This window comes from Cricetulus griseus, chromosome 4, assembly GCF_003668045.3.
Source record: "Cricetulus griseus strain 17A/GY chromosome 4, alternate assembly CriGri-PICRH-1.0, whole genome shotgun sequence".
Lineage (NCBI taxonomy): Eukaryota > Metazoa > Chordata > Mammalia > Rodentia > Cricetidae > Cricetulus > Cricetulus griseus.
The window spans coordinates 186,457,824-186,479,904 of record NC_048597.1 but is presented as its reverse complement, the minus strand read 5'-3'; the positions used below and the strand labels follow the sequence as shown (position 1 = coordinate 186,479,904).

The window sequence follows — 22,081 nt, the reverse complement described above, 5'->3', positions numbered from 1 at the left end:
AAATGCATTCCAACTCAGTTATATCAGGAAATGGATTCCCTTTGGGTCAAGCTAGTTTGACTTCTGTCCCGTATCCCAGAAAAGAATTCTAATGATCATAAAATGCCACGGTGAGAGTGGTTTTATTCCAGAGAGAAAACCTTGATTGAGTTCTAATCTATTTAGAAAGAAAAACTGTTAGCAAATGTCGTTTTTCATGACTGTAAATGTACATAAGACCATGTTTAAGTATAACTCCTGCTGCTGCATTTTGAGGGCCTGTTTTCCAGGAAGGACAGTCCTTGCTAAACGAGTCTGATGAACGACTTGTCATGATGTGAAAGCGGGATACAACTGTTACAATAAATCTTTCCGCCAAAAGATCCCCAGCCCCTCCGTGTGCGCTCTACGCCAGCTGCCCGCCTGAGTTAGGGCCCAAATTAATACACAGAAAATTGTATTAGGTACAATGCTGCTTGGCCAATGACTAGGATTCTCATCTGTTAGCTCAGTCTCAATTATCATAAATCTATATATAAGACTTACCTTATAGAGGATGCCGTTCCCTGGCATCGTCTCTTGCCAGTGGCTCATATGGCGCCGCTGGAGGAGGAAGGGGAAAAAGGATACTTTGTTTCTCCTTTCTTAAATATGAGTCTCCTTGCTATGTCACTTCCTGCCTGGAACACCACTTCTCTACTACATTTCCCAGAATCCTTTTTGACTCCTAGTCCCTTCTAACTTGCTGTCTCATTGGCCAAACAAGTACTTTATTCAATAATCAATAAGATAAACATACACAGTACATTCCCCATCACACAACCTATTGTAGAACTTAATATTCATGTTTCTGCACTATGACTAAGGATGAGACTAAGTCAATCACAGGCTCTTTCTCCATCCAAAGGAGCATCACATCCACATCCACTGATTTCCATCCTGTTTGTGTATTTGTCTCTTCTACTATATTAAAAGGTCACAAATCTTATTTGTGACACAAATCCTACTTAAACTTTTGAAAACCCCATATTCCATTTCCAAATGCCTAGGCTCTATGTTTCTGCCAGAGAATCCAAGGACAGCCAGGTATGGCTTCCTCTTGAAGAAAAGAGGCCACTGTTCTTCAGCTTGCTTTTGTGTTTGGCAGTTCGCACATCAGTTTTCCAGTACAGACTTACCAATCTTTCAACTTCTAAGACCCTTTGAGATTCTCATTTCTTTTTCTTTTCTTTTCTTAAGATTGTATTTATTTATTTATTATGTATACAACATTCTGCCTCCACATATGCTTGCATGCCAGAAGAGGGCACCAGATCTCATTACGGATGGTTGTGAGCCACCATGTGGTTGCTGGGAATTGAACTCAGGACCTCTGGAAGAGCAGCCAGTGCCCTTAACCTCCGAGCCATCTCTCCAGGCTCCCCCCCCCCCAGATTCTCATTTCTTGAAGAGACTAGACTTACATTTATTGATCTCCAGAATACCAATTTGTTTTGTTGTTTTAAAATGTGAAGCAGGTTTATAGACATGGACAAAGCTTCTTTATATCCTTATCTTTATTTCAACAATTTTCTACAATAGCTAGGAGAATACAGCACTAATGACAGATACACACTAAGTACAACACTAGACAGCTACAAATTTAGAGCATAAAATGTCATTCTGATATTGGTTTGGCTTTCCTTTCAGCATTAGGTAATATCCAGTGAAAAACTCATGTTTCCAAGGCTTTGTTGATATGAGGTGAATTGTTAACCTTCCTGAAGATTTCCTGTGGGCTCAGTTCAGACATGGAGAGGCTTGGTAATGCTGTGCTTCTGCTTCCTCACCTAAACAATTTGTAGAGATTAACTGTGTAGATCAAGAAGATTCTTTCTCCAGATCCAAGGAGGAAAAAGATATGAAAACTGCAATGTCCCATTTTGTTGTATTTCACAATAAGTTATAAACAGTTAAAATAAAAACACACAGTATGTTAAATGCCATGAGCTCATCTGTGCAACACTGTTGGAACAATGTAAACTTTCCAAGAACACGAGAAAATCAATATTACTTCAGGAACCCACAAAAGAACATAATTAGGGACTACAAATCACAACACATATCCACATTTAAAGGAGAAATCACTATTTATAGGACAAGTAAGGGCTCATGTGACTTAGGCTAAGATTTTGTAACACATAACAACAGTAAGTTATTTGAAACTTCTGACTCTGGAAAATGCATGGAATTGCATTAACTTTCCAAGCATTAAATTATATATGACAATTTCAAACCTCAAAAAACAAACCCAGAACTTTCCCAACCATTCCATCAATATCACAATGCCAAGGAAATGTCAGTTGTTTTAGATATGTTATGAGTCTAATTCTACCTATTACGTCAACATTTTTAACTAGCTAGACCAAATTATAAAATAAAAAAATGATAAAATGCATTTGGGAGATGTTTGACATGGCATCTTTCAGTTTTTGATCTACAGTTAATTTAGGTGCTATGATGGATTAAAACTCACACAGCTACTTTCCTGTTTTTACTCAGCCTTTTACACTAGGGCACCACCTTTACATTTTAAAAGGATGTCCACAAAAAGTTTTTAGAGTTGTATTTTTGCCTTTATTAAGAAAGGGTTAGTGAAAGGCGAGACCCCATGAATACACTGACTTCCGTCCTGCTTCCATGCATGCTCATTTGCTTACTGTCACAAGGAGTTGCACTATCTCAGAAACATTCTTAAAGCTAACATTTCACTAGCTGCTTCACAAATTCCAATCTTTGTTTGGAAATGACAGTACAGAGGTGGCAGGAGATGCAGGAAGGGGAGAAAGGGATTGGTGGTAGGAAGCCACATCCAATCCAAATCCTCACAAAACCTTAAGAAACATGGCAAGATATCCCTCACTGAGGACAAGTTCTGGGAAACTTAAGGCAGCTCTAAAAGGGAAGGGGCAAGGGTTAAGGCGGCCCTCACAGCACAGTCTGAGAACAAATTACAAAGCACTAGCACGAGTGAGTGCCTGTGTGGCCTCAAGCATGCATGCCCACAGCACAGCTTCTAGCTTCTCCCCTGCAGCAAGCTGTGGCACTTCCAAGCTTACACTGACTCACCTATGGTGGACAGCCCCAGGGAGGGAGGTACTTAGTGGCCTGGGCTCCTCTCTGCAGCAAAATGAAACTAGGGGAGAGTTCTCTGTAGGCCACGCAGCTCAGCCAGCGGCTCTCACAGGGAAACCTCAGGGTTGTGGAGAGTGGCCTGCCTTGTCTCTTCACATCTGAGGTTGGCTGCTTCCTGCCCTTTTAGTTCGGACAGCTTCTGGTTTGAGAGTCCATACCCTGTCAAGGAGCACTGATTGATTCATGACAAAAGGCAAGCCTAGTCACAGCTGGTGCTGTATGCACTGTGCACCGGCCTCCAAGAAGTAAGTTGATGCTCATCCTTTGTCTATTCCCTCATACCATTAAAGATGAAGAGTACCCTTACTAGCCCAGGGTACCCCACAGCATCTGGAGGGACAGGGCAGCCTCTGCCCTCACTGCTAGAGGGCAGTGCCACCCTAGGCAAGTCACTGACCATATCATTGTCCCGAATTATCATTTGCACTGACTGTGGGAGCTCTCTCCTGTGGACGCTGTGAGGAAGTGAGGTAACAAAGAGTGCTGGCATGAAGCACATGCATATGGGCACTAGTTCTGTTCTACTTTCAGCAGGACCATGCAGTGTCACACACAGACATTTGCTCTTTATCCTAAGAGGCTGGGGTTACCCAGAGGACCCCTGGTTATGCCTCCTGAAGAACTCTCATCTAGTTATGGTGTGTGTGAGAGAGGGGGCTCTTTGTGGGGTTCTCAGGATGGTGGTAGCTCCTCTTCTCCTAGAATTGTCAGAACTGCAATTTCTCACGACAATCAAGACACCGAGACTCAATTTCACAGCCTCCTGTATATACTACTAAAGAATATGTGCATCACACACACTTGCTCACCCATAAGGAGTCATTCTTTATCTACCGAAATGAATCAGCAACAAAGCAAGCCATCTAAACTGGCACAAATCTAAATCTCCTATTACTTGGCTTTGGATTCTAGTTCTGTATGTTTGCTTTCAAAGCAGTGCCAGGTCATGTGGAATGTTCAAAGCTCCCAACAGAACCATCAAGTTGTCCTTGGTGCATTTTGTTTCGTGCTTATCTTTCCTGCCTTGGAGTTACTCGAAGGCAGAATCAAGCCTTGGACTAAGAAGAAAGGCCGCAGGAAGGGGAGGGGAACTGCTTCTTCTCACCCTGGATCCCAAGGGCGGGAGCTGCACCTGCAGCAGGGAAAGTGGGTGGCTACAGGAGGGGTACTAAGAGTAAGAGGTGCTGTGCTGCTGTGCCTTTCAAGAGCTCCCTCCCTCTTTGGAGTCCAAGTGTGCCACCGCACGGGGTTATAGAAAAGCCAATGCTAAGGAGCACAAAGATGAGAGTAGAAGGCATGTGCACGGACACCAAGAGCTGAGTCCCATGCATGCCAGCCAGGACCACAGAAACCATCCGCTGGTGAAATAGGCTGAGGGAAGAAGTGGGACAGGGTGACAGGCAGGGGAAAGCTGGGTGTGTCTGCAGCTAGGTGAGGGTCCAGATGACTGACGGAGGGGAGATGACCCTACCTCATCAGCAGAAACCTGGCGCCTCACTAACGAAGTGCACACAGTCACTTCTTACCAGGTTCTGAGGTTCCCTGGTTATAAAGTATGCTTCTGAGGACTAAAACCCTCCAGAGAAACAAGAGACGTTACTTAAGATCTCCAGCTGGGGTTCTGAAGCAGCCTGAAAGACTTGAAGCCTAGAATCATAGAAACTCCGAGCCATTGTTGCCAAAGCAGGAGAACTGCAGAGTGGGAACAGCTATGGAGCAGTAGCGCCAGTTCTTGACAGCAGAGAAAAATACAAGAGGGAAAGTGCCAGGAACTGTAGGACACAATGTCTGAAGAAGGAAAAAGAAGGGCTGCAGGGACAGTGGCTGTGACAGCATGATCTTGAAGACAAAACTCAGGGTGTACATCAATCGTCCTACACAAGATTAAGCTGGGAGCAGGGTGTGGGAAGATTGCCACGGCTGTGGGAAGACAGCCTACACATGGCTCTGTTTGCTTAGTAACTGCCACCTGCTGCCCCTCGATGCTGTATGACACAGCACTAATGAAATGGCTTTAAGCATTAACTGATCACTGAAACAATATGGAAAACCCAGGAAAACCGAATCTGGTTGAATTAGTGTTTTAGGTCCTGCAAATAAATAAATGTATTAGAACTGAAAAAGGGTTGAGCCTGTAGCTCAGTGATAGGGTACTTACTTATTTAACGCACATGAGGCAGCGGGTTCAATCCCCAGCACTCAAAAAAACCCCAAAAACCAAAACAACAACAAAACCCCCTAAAATCCAAATTCCCTTAAACAAAACAGCAGTCATCATGTAAAAAAAAATGTTTAACTAAGTAACTTTCAAATAATACAAATATATTAGGATTTTCCTAAAGTACCTAAATGATGTCTTTTAAGAAAACGTTATGGACACATAAACTTGTGACTTACTATATTAAACCTAGGGAACTGACAGGTGCTAAACACTGGTCTTTACAACAGGACTGACTGAGTAACTGTGGCCCTTTCTCTAGGAACCAAGCATGAGGAAACTGTAAATGGGGAAGTGGCTGGAACAACCAGCTGTCCAACCCTCTTACTTTATAAACAAGGACATTCAGGCTCCAGTAAGATAATGGACAATAATTGCTGTTTAATAACAGGATTTATCATTGACTTGAAATGTTTAGCTCTCATCAATAATATTGCACATATTTAAATGTCACTGTTACAGACCATCTTACAGTGTAACTATACAAATTGATGATTGTAATTAAGAACTAGAGGAATGAAAGCTAAGAATTTTGCTCTTGCATAACCCAAAGGATTTATTATATAAGATTTCCAGGAAAAAATGGAGAATATGTTAATTAGAATTTCATAATGAAAATTTATAGAATCTAGGTCTTACTGAACCAAATCCTTTATAAAATTAATAATCTTATATTTCTTACATAAATCTTCTTAATGTATTTATAATATGATGTTTTTAAAGTACTCAGTGGTATCTGAGAACATTTATAGAGGTTATAACACCTAAAACCCCTGATTTATAATGATTTATTATATGTCTGTTTTGAATAACTTATAGGATAATCAAAGCTTCAAGATCTGAATCATAAATATTCTGACAGTACTTTCTAGATAGTGACTGAGGCTAACACTTAATAAATTAAAAAAAGAACTGATTAAGGTTGAATATATGCATGACAAGAATCAGATTTGGGAACTAAAAATAAGTAATTTTACAGAACACTATACCATGATATGATATCCACACAGGTAAAATCAGCATATCAATGTAATACATTCTGATCATCAATGACATCAACAGTCACTCTAATTCTATCTAAACATCAAGCATCTTGTCCTATTTACTACACAACTTCCAGTGTCTGCTACTTGTGCAGATGAACCTGTGGATAATTGCATATAATCCAGTTAAAACTGATCTGGTTGAATTGTAAACAGAGTGATGAAAGAGAAGCTTACTGTGTAGTGCCTAAAAAGACTATCACTTAGGTCAGGAGACCGCTCGTAGCAGTAATTTAAGATGCTTGGTAAGCTACAGTACAAAAGGGCAACTAAGCTACCTAGCAAACCAGCATCTTTAGTATCACTGTACCATAATGACACAAATAAGGAAGTTACTTGGGCAATTACTTTACATATTGCCAGTTTATTTTTTTGATCCAGTTTGACAATATCAACATGATTGGCTCCTAAGCTGATATGATATATGTTCAGTGCTGATTTTTCTTTCAGTTCTTTGTTTGTGCCTTGTTAACAACAGTTCATACATATGGAATTATTTTTCTATGTCACTTAAATGCAGCCCTAAATAAAATAAAAGCTGTCAGCTGAAGACACACACCTTTTCCCTTCCTCTCGTTCCTCCCTGCCATCACTCAGCTGTATGTAAACTCAACTGATGAAGAATGAATGCTGCTTCAAAGGTCACACAGGACAAGGTGTCTCTTCCCAAATGGAAGGGTTCTAGGGAGATTTCCAGTTAATGACATCTTCTTTTAGAGATGATCAGTACTGTTTCTTTAAAAAGGTATTTTCAGTAGCTCACTGGAAACAACTGTTCTTATTCAGAGAAGAAATGTGTTCTCTAGGTTTGCCTGGACAGCACTTCAGACCCGTGCAATGAAACCCAAGCCTAGGCTGGCTGGGATCTGGATGGTTTCCAGGGCCAGGGAGGATGGGTTAAAGGGAAAGGTGACAGGAAAGATGTGTTTAGCATCCATGAGCAGCTGTGGAGAGTCCTTCCTGTCTCGTAACCGCATCTGAGAAGATTAAGGAAAAGGACAAATAGGGTGTTAGTCCTTCCAATTGGTAAGATATTTTTCTACCAAAATTTTAATTAAAAAAACCTTAATGAAAAATGTTAATCTTTTAAGAAATATTTATGGACTATAATCTTATATAAAGTTGATGTACTGTAAAATAAGTAAAATAGGAAAGTAAAAGATAAAAACACATTATCCCCCCGAAACATTGTAACTATTCCACTGGAATGACCATGTGGTTAAACAGTAAGAAAGAAAAAAACACCTTACCTGTATAGTACGGATGAATGAAACAGAGACCCTCTCTTCAAACTCATTAACGGGTGTGTACAGATTCAATACCTTGACGATCTGGAGAGAAAAAGGGTAAAGCATTTGGCATATTTCACAAACAGGCTGGCTATTCATGGTCTGGTGAATGGGAAGGACTTGTGTACTTCCCTTTTAGTTTTACCTGGGGTAGGCTGGGAAAGGGCAAGAGACACTGAAGGGCACATTTCCCTTTGAGTTTGAAGTTTTAGAAGAAGAATGTAGTCAGATAACATTTTAAGGAGAAAAAAAATTAGAAAAACATTCAAACAGTACAAATATAACATGGAAAAAAAGTGCCCCTATTTTTATCCTCCCCATTTCTAAAGCAACAACGGCTAACCACATCCTGGGCAACCACTGAGCTACTTTCTATACATTCTGGCTTATGCTATTTTTATACAAATGGAATGGACTGTATTAATGCTATTCTTCAACTTGCTGTCTTCACATAAAAGCACATATGGGCATATTAAAAACAACAGAATTAAATATTATTCACTTTAGATAATCTAAACACATATGCTTAGAAAAAAGTTACTATAAATGACTAACAAAAAAATAAGGTCTTTAAAGAAATTTAGCCAATGATTTAAGGAGTAAATTCTTATTTTGATTTTTTTTTTTTTTGAGATAGGGTTTCTCTGTGCATTTCTGGCTGTCCTGGAACTCACTCTGTAGACCAGCTGTCCTTGTACTCACAGAGATCTGCCTGCCTCTGCCTCCCTAGTGCTGGGATTAAAGGTGTGTGCTATCAGCCCCTAGTTTAGGAATAAATTGTTTTCTTTCTTTTTAAAGATATATTTATTTATTATGTATACAATGTTTTGCCTGCATAACAGATGAGGGCACCAAATCTCATTGTAGATGGTTGTGAACCACCATTTGGTTGGGAATTGAATTCAGGACCTTTGGGAAAGCAGCCAGTGCTCCTACCCTCTGAGCCCTCTCTCCAAACCCTGGGAGTAAACTCTTAAAAAAATCAAATTTCTTTCACAAAACAGTCATTTTTCTTTTCCTTTTATTGTGATGGAGGGCTTGAGACAGGGCATCTCTGTGTACTCCCACGCTGGCCTGGAACTCACTATGTTGCCCAGGCTAACCTCAAGAACATCATTGTTTATGTAAGGTAGAAAGTGATTTTCATCAGTGAATGTACATATGTGTCTTTATCTCTATCTATCTGTCTGTCTATCTATCTATCTATCTATCTATCTATCTATCTATCTATCTATCTACACTGTGTGTGTGTGTGTGTGTGTGTGTGTGTGTGTGTGTGTGTATGTATGTATGTATATATAATCTCAAATGCAGCCTGAGCTGGACTAGAGCTTGCTGTCCTCTTGTATCAGCTTCCAAGGGTTGGGATTATAGCCTGTACCACCATGCCCAACCTCACTTTCAAGTTATTGTTTAAAGCTGTGCTAACACACTAGTCATCACAGTCACATGTAGTTATTTACATTTAAAATAGTTAAACAGAAAGTTAAGTTCAGGACAATGCTGACCTATAGGCAAAAAGTATGGTAAGCACCAAAGAGACATGAAATAAAAGGCAGGAATACCGACCAGTCTGTGAGTGACACACTGGACTCAGGAATTAGGCACTCAGTGGCAAGGGTTAGAACTGTGCAAAGAATGGCTGTCCACTGAAACTTAGAAAATAAATCAAATAAATAACTAGACTGCAGGTCTACCAAACTCTTTGGGGCATGTACTAAAGTTGAAATATTTGAGTTCTAGAGCACATTCTTTAAAGGCTGGAGGACAGGAAACATCTATAAATCGCATTTCCCCAGGGTATATTACTTTCCATACTTGGCAGAAATGGGGAAGGAAGGTCTCAAGACCATCACCAGTCCTAAAGATTTCCGCTTACATGTAAGCCTACAGCAGGAGTTTCTGCAAACATGAATCTGACACTAAGAAGCTACAGACGGTGGTTCTGACTGTCTCCCCTGAGCAAAGTGAATTACACCGGCCACAGCTGCAGAGCTGTGCACTGGGAAGACGAAGACTCAGTGCAGGAAGTACCAGGCAAAGAGAACAGCAGGCTCTTCAGATGCCTTCTTCTGGCTGCTGCTGTTTCCCCTAACACCCTTCCTATCCTGTCCCTGTCCTTAAACTCAATGCTGCAGAGTGGCACCTCTCAGGAAAAGGCTGTCATCACCTCCAATGCTTTTTGTAAGGCATAAGAGCAGAATCTGCTGGAATTTTTATGACAGCGTCAGCTTCATGCATTTCTGTTTCCCCTACTGAACTGTAAGCTCACGAAGGTGAAGCTTTTACATTCTTAATTGAAGTATTTTCCCCCACAAGTAGATACTGTGTGATGGGCATTAATCATTTTAAGATTTGAGAGTTAGAATTATTTTGTGATTGTGTGTAAACATGTGGGCAGTGCCAGAGCATGCGTGTGGAGGTCAAAGGACAACCCTTGGGAGTTGGTTCTCTCCTTCTACCATGTGGGTTTCAGGGAACAAGCTCAGCAGTAAGTGTTATACTACTTGAGCCACCTTGCTGGCCCCAAATAGAAAAATATAAAGAACCATTAATTACTAAATAACATAGAAATAACTTCATGGATTGGAGCTCCACAGAATATATGCCCCACGGGAGAAAGGACTTCATTTTATTCCATGTTGTACCTCAGGTCTGAGAACCTTACACAGAGTACTGGCACTTACTCGTTGCTGAATATTCTATAGATGACTATTAGTAGCATTGAAATGTATAAATTGATCATAAAATCTCCTCTCTTCCAGATTTACATAGTCACATATCTTCTCTGTCAAGGGAGGAGGTCAGTGCAGAGAGGAGAGCAACGGCCAGGCCTGTTTTCTCTGAATTCCTCTGTGTGGCTACTATGCTGTGCCACCCTAGCAGGCTGTAGTACCTGGGCAGTGGTCAGGGCATTGCACATGGAGCAGATGGCTTCGGCATCATCATCAGTTTTCTTTTTCACTTGCAAAAGCTGAGCAGCCTGAATGAGAGGTTCCAGGGTCTCTTTGGCTCCACTGTTCATTAGATTCTTGTCACGGAGCCACTCTTCCAATTGACTGACATTGTACCTGTGCCAGAAATAAAAAGAGAAAGTAGAAGAGAGAATAAAAGAGAAAATGCAAATTTGCTGAATGCTGTCATAAATGTCTTAATTTTGTGTATGTAGCCTTGTCAGTCTAAATGACAGGTAGTATTTTTGTTCAATTTCCTAAAATCTAATCAGCTGTGCTTTAACATTTATCATTATAAAGTCATGAGGCTTATAATTGTAATTATGTAAGACTGAATGACAGGAGACTGCAACTCTTCATTGGGAGATGGAAACAATCATCAGAGGAAAAGTTATTAGACTTGCTAATAAACAAAACTGAATATGTCATATGACTCTCTCCTCACTAAACAGCCGACTAGAATGTACTTTCTGGCTTCTCCCGCAATTTCAAACATAGGTTTCCTTTGCAGGATAATCCTCTTAATTCTTCATGCACTCTGTCTTCCTTAAGAAGACTCCAAATTGGGTGAGTGAATAACCAGATACCCCAACATATACCCCTAGGACCTTGACAATGGCAACAGTGAGCTGAGCTAGCCTAGAGATAGAAGAAGAGAAGGGCAAGGGAAAGCCCTTGGAAGAGACAAAGACTCCAAACTGGAGAGATAAGGAAATTACACAGATGCTAGGGTTTAGGTGCCCAGCTATCTGATGGTAGATTTCAAACTACAGTTAAGGCAGATGGACACACAGTCAGAATTCAGCCATCAGGCAGATAGAGGCATTATGATATTAAGGTGAGTGACTTTTATTGGGTGTGATGGCACATGTCTGTAATCCTGGCACTTGAGCGGTAGAGGCAAAAAGATATGGGAGGTAAAGGCAAAAAGATAAGGAGTTCAAAGTTATCATTGGCTACACTGTGAGTTTGAGATCAGCCTGGCTACATGAGATCCTGTCATTAAAAAACAAAACAAACAAACAACAACAAAACAAAAAAATGCACAATTTCACAAAAAGTTAGAATCCCTGAATGGAGGAATACCTTAAAGTGAAATGTGGATAAGTGATAAACATAGAACACTAGAGTTCGCTAGTAGCAACTACAGGTTTTGTAGAAAATCCCTTTCTCTTTCTTGATGAATATACCGCTGGACATGGTTGAGCATGACTGCATTCCCAGGTGAAGCAGAAGGACTGTGAGTATAAGACCAGCCGGGTTACACAGTGAGACCTTGTCTCTAAAACAAAAAAGAAACTAAAATTTAAAAAAATAGAGTATAGTTTTTCTTCTACCTCAACTGTTAGTAAATTATCTCTTTGGCCCTATTATTTTTCTTCAACTTAAGCTTTTTTTAATTAAAAAAAAAAATAAGTGTATGAGTTTGGTTATGTACCATGTGCATGCAGTATGCACAGAGGCCTGAAGAGGGAGTTGCATCCCATGGAACTGGAATTACAGACAGTTGTGAACCACCACACAGGTGCTGGTAACTTTACCTGGGTCCTATGCAAGTGCAGTAAGTGCTCTTAACCAATGAGCCATCTCTCCAGCCTATTCTCATTCATATTCCTAATATGGAAAGATATTTCTAAGAACAACCACCAAATACTAGAAAGTTTCATTTTTTCTTAATATTGTCTTATTGTATAATCAAAACAAATAAGAAAGAAAACAAATGTCCATTGTTGTGTATTTTGCACATCCCTACACTCCTACAAATAAGATGGCTTAACAGAGGAGCAGGGTTTCCTCCTGGGCAAGAGAACCCACCCAAGCGAGAGAACTGGCTCTACAACAGACATTCTCTCAAGCTTGGCCATGTGGCACCAACATTGGGTGCACTGCTTGGAAACAAGCCATCAGCCCTTAAGAGGCAAGCAGGGCAAGGCTGCCATGTATGTTGGTGTCTGCTCACCTGATCTGCATGCCTTTGCTCCAAGAGCACATGTCCTTGCGCAGGAGTAGGTTGTTTAGGGTGATGGCGCCCACAATGTAGAACATCTGCTTGACCACCTGCTTGATTAGCTCTGGGTCCATGCCATGCTGACACATGACTGAATGGAAGGAATTGAGCTGCCGCAGGATGGAGTCCAATGTGTAGGTGCCCTCATCTGCGATACTGGAGGTTCGCTTTCTGAGCCCTGTGGGCTTCACCCCGGATACACCCTGAATTGTTTCATGCTCTAGCATACCTGAGACTGTAGAAGTATTTCAGTTACTAAGAGGATTCAGAGGAGAGTTCACATGTATATCTCTCTCTTACACAACACATACACATACACAAACTCTCTCTCTCTCTCTCTCTCTCTCTCTCTCTCTCTCTCTCTCTCTCTCTTTAGGAAATGATCTGAGAATGAAGATAGTGGGAGAAGGAACTGCCCCAAGAATAAGCCTTTGGATTTTAAGGAAAATGCTGAGAGATCAGAGAGAAGGAGCAAACCACTGCTACACCTTACCATCTCAGCATAAACTTTAATGAAGTAGTAAGGTTTTTAAATAAAAAATATTCCCCAGTATTAAGTGACCTTAGTGCTGTATTTTCTAAAATAAGCAGCAGCTTTGGGACTGCACTGGCATGTGATAGCTGAGAAGTTTTTGAGAGTGGTTAAATAAGTGATTTTTGTATTTGATCTCAGACAGAAAAAAAAAAACCACAACTACAACCACGAATCTAAAAATAACAACAATAAAACAATAGCAAGAAGACAGTAAGAAAGGCATGGCCTTGGGAAGCAGTCTTGGAGAAGACCTGTTAGAGCTGGAGGTGTGGAGATGGAGAGCTGAGCCCCTCCCAGTCCTGAGATCCCCAAAACTGCAGTGAGACTTTGGGAAAGCCTTGGTTCCTCCGGACTTAGTCTTCGTTCCTGAAACTCTATGTGTCTGGTTTATGCCTCCTTAGAAGGCTTCTAACATGTCTATTCTGAGATACTCATTCTGAGATGCCTATCCCCTGCCTGGAAGGCCCCTGAAAGCAATGACCATGCATGTTTTTTTTTTTTTTCCTTGTGCTAAAATAAGCTTTCCACAAACCCTATACTGATTCAAAAACATTTGTTGTTGCTGTTAAATGACTGAGATATGGGGATAGTTAGAATGGGACAGCTTAGAGGCAAACTTCTTGTTCAGCCAATACACATGGCAATACCCGTGGGAAAAGATGAGAAAGACTGGGGAAACTGGTCTTCTTTGCCTCTGTGTACTTCCTGAACTTTGGCCAATCTAGGGTGTTTTAAATTTGTAACTTCTGAAGGCACAAGAGAAGAAATAACTGCCATCTCGTACGACCTCTTCAGACTTTTATGTCCCCAGCTGTTTTAAATATGGGCCCGTGTAAGGAAATGATATCTATGAGCCCACTAAGGGAGGTGAAAAATGTAAAAATGTGAAGAGCACGTGGTCAAGGGAAGAAAATAAGGGAAGTTTGATGTAGTTTGAACAGTGAAAAGCCTCAAATTTGCCTTGAGATAAAACTGGTAACTTGGGAAAAAAAAATTTGCTACATCAAAAATCAGCAGCCTACAATTTGGACAGGATTAATTCCTATCATAAATGCCACATTTCCCAAGGGAATCAGACAATACAAGCACATGTGCCACTCAGCCAATGGGAAACCACAGTACTTTAAACCAACTCACCTTAAACATTTGCAGGAGATACACAATTCAACATGGAGTGTCTGGTACAAACCTATGACAGCTGTTATTGTTGCTACAGTACCTTTCCAGCCATTTCCCTGTAGACCATTAGGCAATGTGCAAACCCATCCCACCCTCCTTGGTTTTTCACTGGTTCCCCCAGGAGGCCCTGTGCAGTAGTAGCACAGTAGTTGTAAGTCTGAAGTCTTTTTGACAACTGGACAAAGGGCAAAGTCTATTGGTAGATATACAGCACAGCTAAGTCTCTTAAACCCAGATTCTGGTGCTTCATCCTGTGCAGACTTTACTACTTTATGTTTCCCACATGAATACATGCCTGGCACATGTACCACTGGCCTCATTTGTTGGCAACAGATGTGGTGCTCAGGGACACTGGCCTTACCTATCATTGGCTGAAGGATGTTCTCTAACACCCTCACAAGTTGCTGGTAGATCTGAATGGCCAAGTCGCTCAGCACTTGCCGATATTCAGCAAGATCAAAATTTGTGAGACAGTGTTCATTCTGGCGAGATGTGTTGTGTTTCATGAAGCCCTAGAATCAACACAGTGTTAGTAGTGCACAGGAAGCCAGTGCCTCTGTCACCTCACTGTCTCCAAGTGTCTCTGTCTGTCTCACTCTGTCTCACTTGCTCATCACTTTCATGCCCAGTGCCAGGATAATCACTCTCAACACTGCTGCTTGTGATTTTACTCCTGTCATCATCTCCTCCCACTTAGATAGCTTTGAATAATAGATGATCTTGGCAATCTACACTTAAGGCTTTCTAACAGCAAGATGAGAGAATTTAACTTAAGAATAAAAGGATTTCATTAATAAAATAGCAGGTCTACTGCCAAACACTAAATAAATACTTGAAAGTACTCTTTAGTTCTTAGCTCTTTAAATATAGTCCTATTCATATACAACACACACAGGGATATATATGCATAATCTTCTTGAGTAGGCCAGTTTTTTTTTATGGTCTAGAAAATAATGAACTTTATCATTTTAGTCTTAACTCATGGAATATACACAATGATTTCAATTAGATCTTCGCAAAGTGTTTCAGCAGCCTTGGCTTAAGAGGAGAACTCCCCAGATAGGCAGCACTTCTTCCGGTCACTCTGCACCTAAGCACACTACTCACCAGCCCTATCTAACGATGGAACTGCTTACTGGATGACAGTATAAACGTGGGGCCAGCCCACATCCTTCATGGCCTTCTCAGGATTCTGCTCTCTCATTTTTTTTTTTTTTTTTTTTTTTTTGGTGTCCTACTTGTCTTTGTATATCCTATCATTTTGCCACGCCAGGCCTCTGCTTTGGGTGCCAGAGACTGCAACTGACTAAGCTTCTCTGCCTGCCTTCCTGACAAAAGATGAGGGGGTCAGGAAGGGATAGGGTCAGGTCAAAGGTCTCCAACTTGTGCAGATGCAGAGTCACAGCCCTGCTCCTTATGCCAAGATGCAACGGCCAAATGGATGAGCCCCACCGAGCCTCAGTATCCTTATCTGCAAAATGGGTTTAATGCTAACCACATGAGATATTGTAACAATTAAATGACAAATATATTCTGTATGTCAAGTACTGTCAGACACACAGGAAACAGCTTTGGATAATAATCAACAGTTTACAATTTTACACTTGGTAAATCTATCAAACAATGAATGAACACTTTACTACAAACAAAATCAGTATAGATTTTTTTAGACACACCCAAAGATACATATATGATTTTTTTTTCTTTCAAGATAAGGTTTCTCTGTGTAGCCCTGGCTGTCCTGGAACTCCCTCTATAGACTAGGCTGGTTTCAAGCTGAGATCTGCCTGTGTATACCTCCAGAGTGCTGGGATTAAAGGTGTGCACCACCATGCTCAGTTACATATATTATTTTTGATTATGTCTTTTTGTTGGTTACCTTTAAGGTATCATAGTTAGCCTAAACAGAATCTTTCTTCTTTCTTTCTTTCTTTCTTTCTTTCTTTCTTTCTTTCTTTCTTGTTTTTTTCTTTCTTTCTTTTTTTTTTTCTCTCAAGAACTTTATTAGGTGGAGTTTGGGTGAGAGAAAACCCTGAAGCAGTTGCCCACCTGGTTTGGGATAACTGGTATAGAGGAGCCTTTGTTTGGACTGACAGGCTTTCACTGAGATGGAAGCAGATCTTTGATTTCTTTATAAGGGAGCTGATGGGCTGAACATCTCTTGAGACCCAGTTCAGAGTCTTCTTTAAATGGCTGGTCAAAGGCAAGCCCCTAGGGCAGGACTAGACCAAAAGCAGAAGACCCTGCTGTGCAGGCATCATCTCTGCTATTCCCAGATGAAGATTTGTTAGAAGGGGACCATGACAAATGACAAAAGGATCAGTTTCTCAACAAGTATGAAGTAATTACAGAGGGAAGAAACAATGTTTCACAGGGAGGGAGATAAAGAAAAGTAATGATTCTTCATTGGTACCTGACCCCAGTCCCCAAACCACCATCCCTTCAGTGGCACACCAGACAGCTCCTGAGCTGGGTGCCACGTGGAAGGCCTGGAGGCAGAAGGGGTGGGGAGGGGTGGACTTGGCTATGGTGAGGATGTCCAGGTGGGGACAGCACACTTGTGTGCTGCCCAGTAGCCACACCCCAGTCCCTCCAGGCTTCTATCACATTTACAAATACATACATAAATACATTACGTACAACAGTGGGTCTGGGAGGCAGGTTTCCCACAGAGGCTCAGCTGATAATCCTATATCTTAATGTTAATTCTACATAGACCACCACAACATATTAAGAAAAGATTTTGCTTTCTGTTAATTATTCACGGGGCTGATGATTGGTTTGTTTTTGCCATGCTTCCTCAAATGCTAGGAAGGAAGAAACGACATCATTGCTTAGATAACAAGCAACAGTGAAGCAGTATATTTCCAGGCCACCTGCTTGGGGGTTTGGAAATTAACACGATTCAAATGTTTTTAAGCTTTCCCTTTAGAAGGTTAAAGAAAGTACAGCATGCTGTTTTTACCATAAGGTTTCTCACCTCTTCTCCACTATATTGCTTCAAACAGTGCAAAAACCGGCATGTGTTAGAGAGCCAGAAGGAGACAGTTTCAAAATCATCACCTCTTTTCTGAAAGAGAAAATATATCTCAATTTTCTTATCCTTAGGGAAACTGCTGGGCAGACACAGAGGACCCACTTCTTTCAATGACTGTCATAAATTACCACACCATTAAAGCACATTTTAGCTTTATATCATTGTCAGCAGGTTAACCAGGTCCCCTGGATGTTTGTTACTGTTCTTGCCTTTAGAAAAAGCATTCCCACTCAGCTAACTTAACTGTCCCTTTGTGCAGAAAAAGGTTCAATTCACATTGGACCCCACACGGACTTACTTTGCTTGGGATTGAAATGAAATGAACCAGAAAGAGCCAAAGGCACAAAGGATATAGTAATTTCTGTAATAAAGAACATGAAAAAGAGCTTGCCACCTTCATATGCAGCTTGGATTAAAACTCTTGTCACAGCAAACTTTTTGAGCAGTGAACCAGAGACGGAGGAAGCTGCACACTGAGTGGACAGGGAAGCTGGCTGGCTCTTGACCATCATGGGATGAGTACAGGGAGGAAAAAAGACTCATGTTTGAAAGAGATGCTGGCACTGGAAGTGTTCCTCAGAGGTCAAAAGGCAGACACAGTGGAGATGGCTATGAGTTTGTGAATGAACCTTTATAGTTCAGACATGAAAAGTCACAGAATCATCAATTTTTATCTATATTTTGCACAAGAAAAATTAAAATAGTTACCTGGGGTAGGTGCCTAGCATTAAATAACTATGATTTTACCCTAGAAGTTCTTTTTAAAAGTGATATGAGGTGCTGGGTCTGTAAGTGTTTGCCGAATAAGCATGTAACTGCTGAGATTGAGCCCCAGCAGGCATGTAAAAGACTCGGTGTAATAGCTTGTAATCCCCGTACTGGGGAGGCAGAGATGGGAGAATCCCTGAGGCCTACACCAGTCAGTCAACCTAGCCTCATCAGGGAGTCCCAGGTCCCAGTGAGAAACCCTGTCTCAAAAACAAGGTAGGTGATACTCCTGGGGAACAACATTTGAGGTTGTTTTCTGTTGAACTGTGCTCAAGTGCATGCACACACACACACACACACACACACACACACATACACACACACACACAGATTTAATATCTATGTATCCTATCTATCTATCTATCTATCTATCTATCTATCTATCTATCTATCTATCTATCTCTGTAACTACCTCTCTATATCTGTGGCCTAGACTGGCCTCAGACTCACTCTATAGCTGATGCCAGTCTCCAATCCTGATTCTCCTACCTCTACCTCCCAAGTGTGCCACCATACCTGGTTTAAAATTATATATATATATATATATATATATATATATTATATATATATATATTCAGAGTATAGCCTGGATCCTGGTTGTTACTCTACATAGTACAAGTGTACCAGAATAGGTTGATTTTTAGATAATAAAATTAACATCCTTAAGTATGCATAAAACACATTAAAGAGCTTAAGATTTGGAGGATATTATTCCGAAATGACTTTAAGAAAGAAATCCTAGAATATTTTAAGCCCAATTAAGTATTTTTAGCTGAGCTAGGAGAACTGAGTTCAGGTCTCTACTTTGAAAAAGCCTAGCTTTAGGAACATTGCCAGAATTATAGCTGGGCAGTGGTGGTGCATACCTTTAATCCCAGCACTCAGGAGGCAGAGGCAGGAAGATCTCTGTTAATTCAAGGTCAGCCTGATCTATAAAAGGAGTTCTGGGACAGATAGAACTGTCACACAGAAAAACCCTGTCTCAACCCTATCCCACCCCCGCCTCCAAAAAAAAAAGAAAACTGGCAGAATTAAATAAAATGTTATGACATTCCCCCACACAGACAATCACCTTATGGCTTGCACACAGGTTTGACTAAGAAGTTTAATTCTTCCACAGACGTGGATTGTATCTACTCCCAGTGGTGGTGCTGGCAGAGAACATCTCTGTATAGATTGGAAGGCAACATTATTTACAGGCTGTTCTATAGGACAGAGTCACTGACCATCTTTGCTAATGTCTAGACAAGCCTAGCTGCCTCAAAATAGCCTAACAGAAATCTTATAATTGTACCTACATGTTATCAGTATCCTTAGCATCACCAGAAACCAAAGCCAACCAAACAAACAAAAACAACTGGACAAAAGCAGAAGACGATTAAAGAGAGGATTTCAAAATAAACAAACTAACCCCACTAAAATAGCTTCATTCCATATGAACAGGATAGGTCCTCTCTGTCCCATTAAAGTAAAACACTCTGTGCCACTTCAAAATACACTTCTGGGAAACTTTAAAGCATTTAAAACCAAATCGTACCTCTCTACTAGTTATCTCAAGATAATATTTTTATAATGAGTAAACTATATCAAAATTAGATATCAAATTAATGTCATTTTGACTCAAAAAGAAAATTAGACAAGCTCAAAATTATTTTCAGTTTTCTATTTATTAGATAAAATGATCTGTGAGCTAAAAACTTTATGGACTCTCAATATGCCTTAGAACAGCTACACTGTTTTAAAGCCCAGGTCAAAATACTGCTGCTAAGGTCAAATTAGGGATGCAGGACAAACACACTTCAGTTCAAACTGTGGATATAAGGCAACACACATTGATTTAAAGTGGAACACAAAGGCTGTAGTAAACACTCTCTTAAAATCATTAACTAATATGATGTGATGATTAACCAAATTAGACAAATGTATCTTACAATTGGGTTTAGAGACAGGGGAAAGATTTAAAAATCTGTATAGGAGTTGACTTAAGAAAAAGTAAGCACTCCTTTAATCCCAGTACTTAGGAGGCAGAGGCAGGTGGATCTCTGTGTGTTCAAGGCCAGGCTGGTCTACAAAGCAAATTCCAGGACAGCCAGGGCTGTTATACAGAGAAACTGTGTCTTGAAAAACCAAAACACAAACAAAAAAGGGAAACAGTAAACACATAAGTCTATCTGGCATCAGTATGTCCAAAATTAAATGAGTATATTTAGAAAACATTCATGCATTTTAAAGAGGAGCCTTCAGAAGCCCCACACTTTGGTAACCACTGTGGAACAGATGACAGAGAAAAACTTTGCTACAGAAATGGGAACCAGCACTTGTCAGAGGCCACAAAGGCTGGGAGCAGGAAGGCTGGGAAGCTGCTGTGTGGCGGGGCAGTGTGAGGAGGATGAGACAGCCACAGAAGGACTGTGGTGACGGCTGAATAGCAGTGTCAGCATATAGTAACATGTCTAAAGAGTAAAATGAAAAGGTTTATGTTCTTCATACTTTACAATTTTGTTTTTGTTTTCTTTTTTCCCTTATATTGAAACAGTATTTTTTTCCTCTCATAATATACTCCTCCTAGTTCCTTCCACATCATTTCCCATCCAGATCCTGGCCTTTTCTGTCTCTCATTAGAAAACAGACTTCTAGAGGATAATACTAAATGAAAATAAGATTAAAAAAACCACAAAAACTAACACATTGGAATTAGACAAAACAAACAGAAAGAAAAGAGCCTATGAGAAGGCACAAGAAACAAAGACTCACTCGTTTGAACACTCGGGAATCCCATAAAAACACTAAAGTAGAAGCCATAATATATGTGCAAAGGACCTGATGCAGACCAATGCAGGCCCTGTAAATGCTGCCTCAGTCTCTGTGAGTTCATAAGAGCTTTGGTCATGTTGATTTATAGGGCCTTGTTTTCTTGCTGTCATCTATTCCTTCTGGCTCTTACACTCTATCTGATTCCTCTTCGGCAGGCTACCCTGAGCCCTGAGGGGAGGGATTTTACAATAAAAATTTTACAAGCCCATTTAGATTCAAGAGAGCTACCGGATCTTCATCCTAGATGCTTCATCCTGTTAAATTGAGTTATCAGAAGGCAAGGTGCCTGGAGCACATCTTAATTCTCATAGAAACACTGAATTTAAAAGTAAGACATGCTTTTCTGGTGTCACTAGAAGGATTATGTAAGGTAAGTGGGCAGAGTTAACAGGCTTTTCCTCCATTGTTAATGCTACTGTCTTCTCCAAGCCTTTTTATCTGATTAGCAACTCCATGTTGTTTTCATAGGGATTTTAGGTAACAAGATAATTCGAGGGATGAATTGGAGAATAGGAGAACAGAGTTGAAAGAAAAAAATTTAATGCCGTATCAGTCATCTTTTTAAATAATAAGCTACATATTACTGAACTTGACATTTATCTCAACATCAGCATAATATTCTACATATATGGACCACATATTAACATGTATGTATATAGCTGGTTTACAATAAATATTTGAACATTTTATTTATTATTGAGTCAGGGTCTTACTACATAGACCTGGCTAGCCTGGAATCTGCTTTGTAAGCCAGGCAAGCCTTGAACTCATAGAGATCCTCAAGATGTGTGCCACTATGCCTGTCTTCTGTTAAACATTTTAAATTTGTTCCCAATAAAACCTAAAGCAGGCTATTAATGTCTGTGAAGAATTTTGCGCTCCACAATTAAATGCAATGATATAAAATCATCTTGATTACTGTTCAATCTGCATGTTTACCACAGGTCCCCAGCTAGTGGTGGCTTTTGAGAGGTTGTGGAATCCTTAGGGAAGAAGGGCTAGCTGGGGAAAGGGGGCCAGCCTTGAGGATTATAGTCCACTCCATTTCTGAATCAGTCTTTGCTTGTTGCTCCTCTGTGATGA

The 22,081-nt window shown here is 40.5% G+C and overlaps 1 protein-coding gene across 4 annotated transcripts in view; it reads right to left on the bottom strand.

Annotated features, from left to right (window-relative positions):
• Positions 1-1,517: 1,517 nt before the first annotated feature.
• The window catches only part of Myo5a (myosin VA), a 152,754-nt gene continuing 132,190 nt past the window's right edge, over positions 1,518-22,081 (bottom strand). For 3 of the 4 annotated variants that reach the window (XM_027411150.2, XM_027411148.2, XM_027411149.2), the window contains 6 exons: positions 17,360-17,449; positions 14,741-14,891; positions 12,618-12,900; positions 10,600-10,774; positions 7,665-7,745; positions 1,518-7,391 (listed from right to left, as the gene is read on the bottom strand). In XM_027411150.2, the coding sequence (XP_027266951.1) occupies positions 7,239-7,391; positions 7,665-7,745; positions 10,600-10,774; positions 12,618-12,900; positions 14,741-14,891; positions 17,360-17,449 (933 nt within the window). In that variant the 3' untranslated portion in view covers positions 1,518-7,238. Of the gene's footprint in view, positions 7,392-7,664; positions 7,746-10,599; positions 10,775-11,482; positions 11,940-12,617; positions 12,901-14,740; positions 14,892-17,359; positions 17,450-22,081 lie in introns of those variants that run through there. The other variant, XM_035443808.1, reaches the window with a different exon arrangement.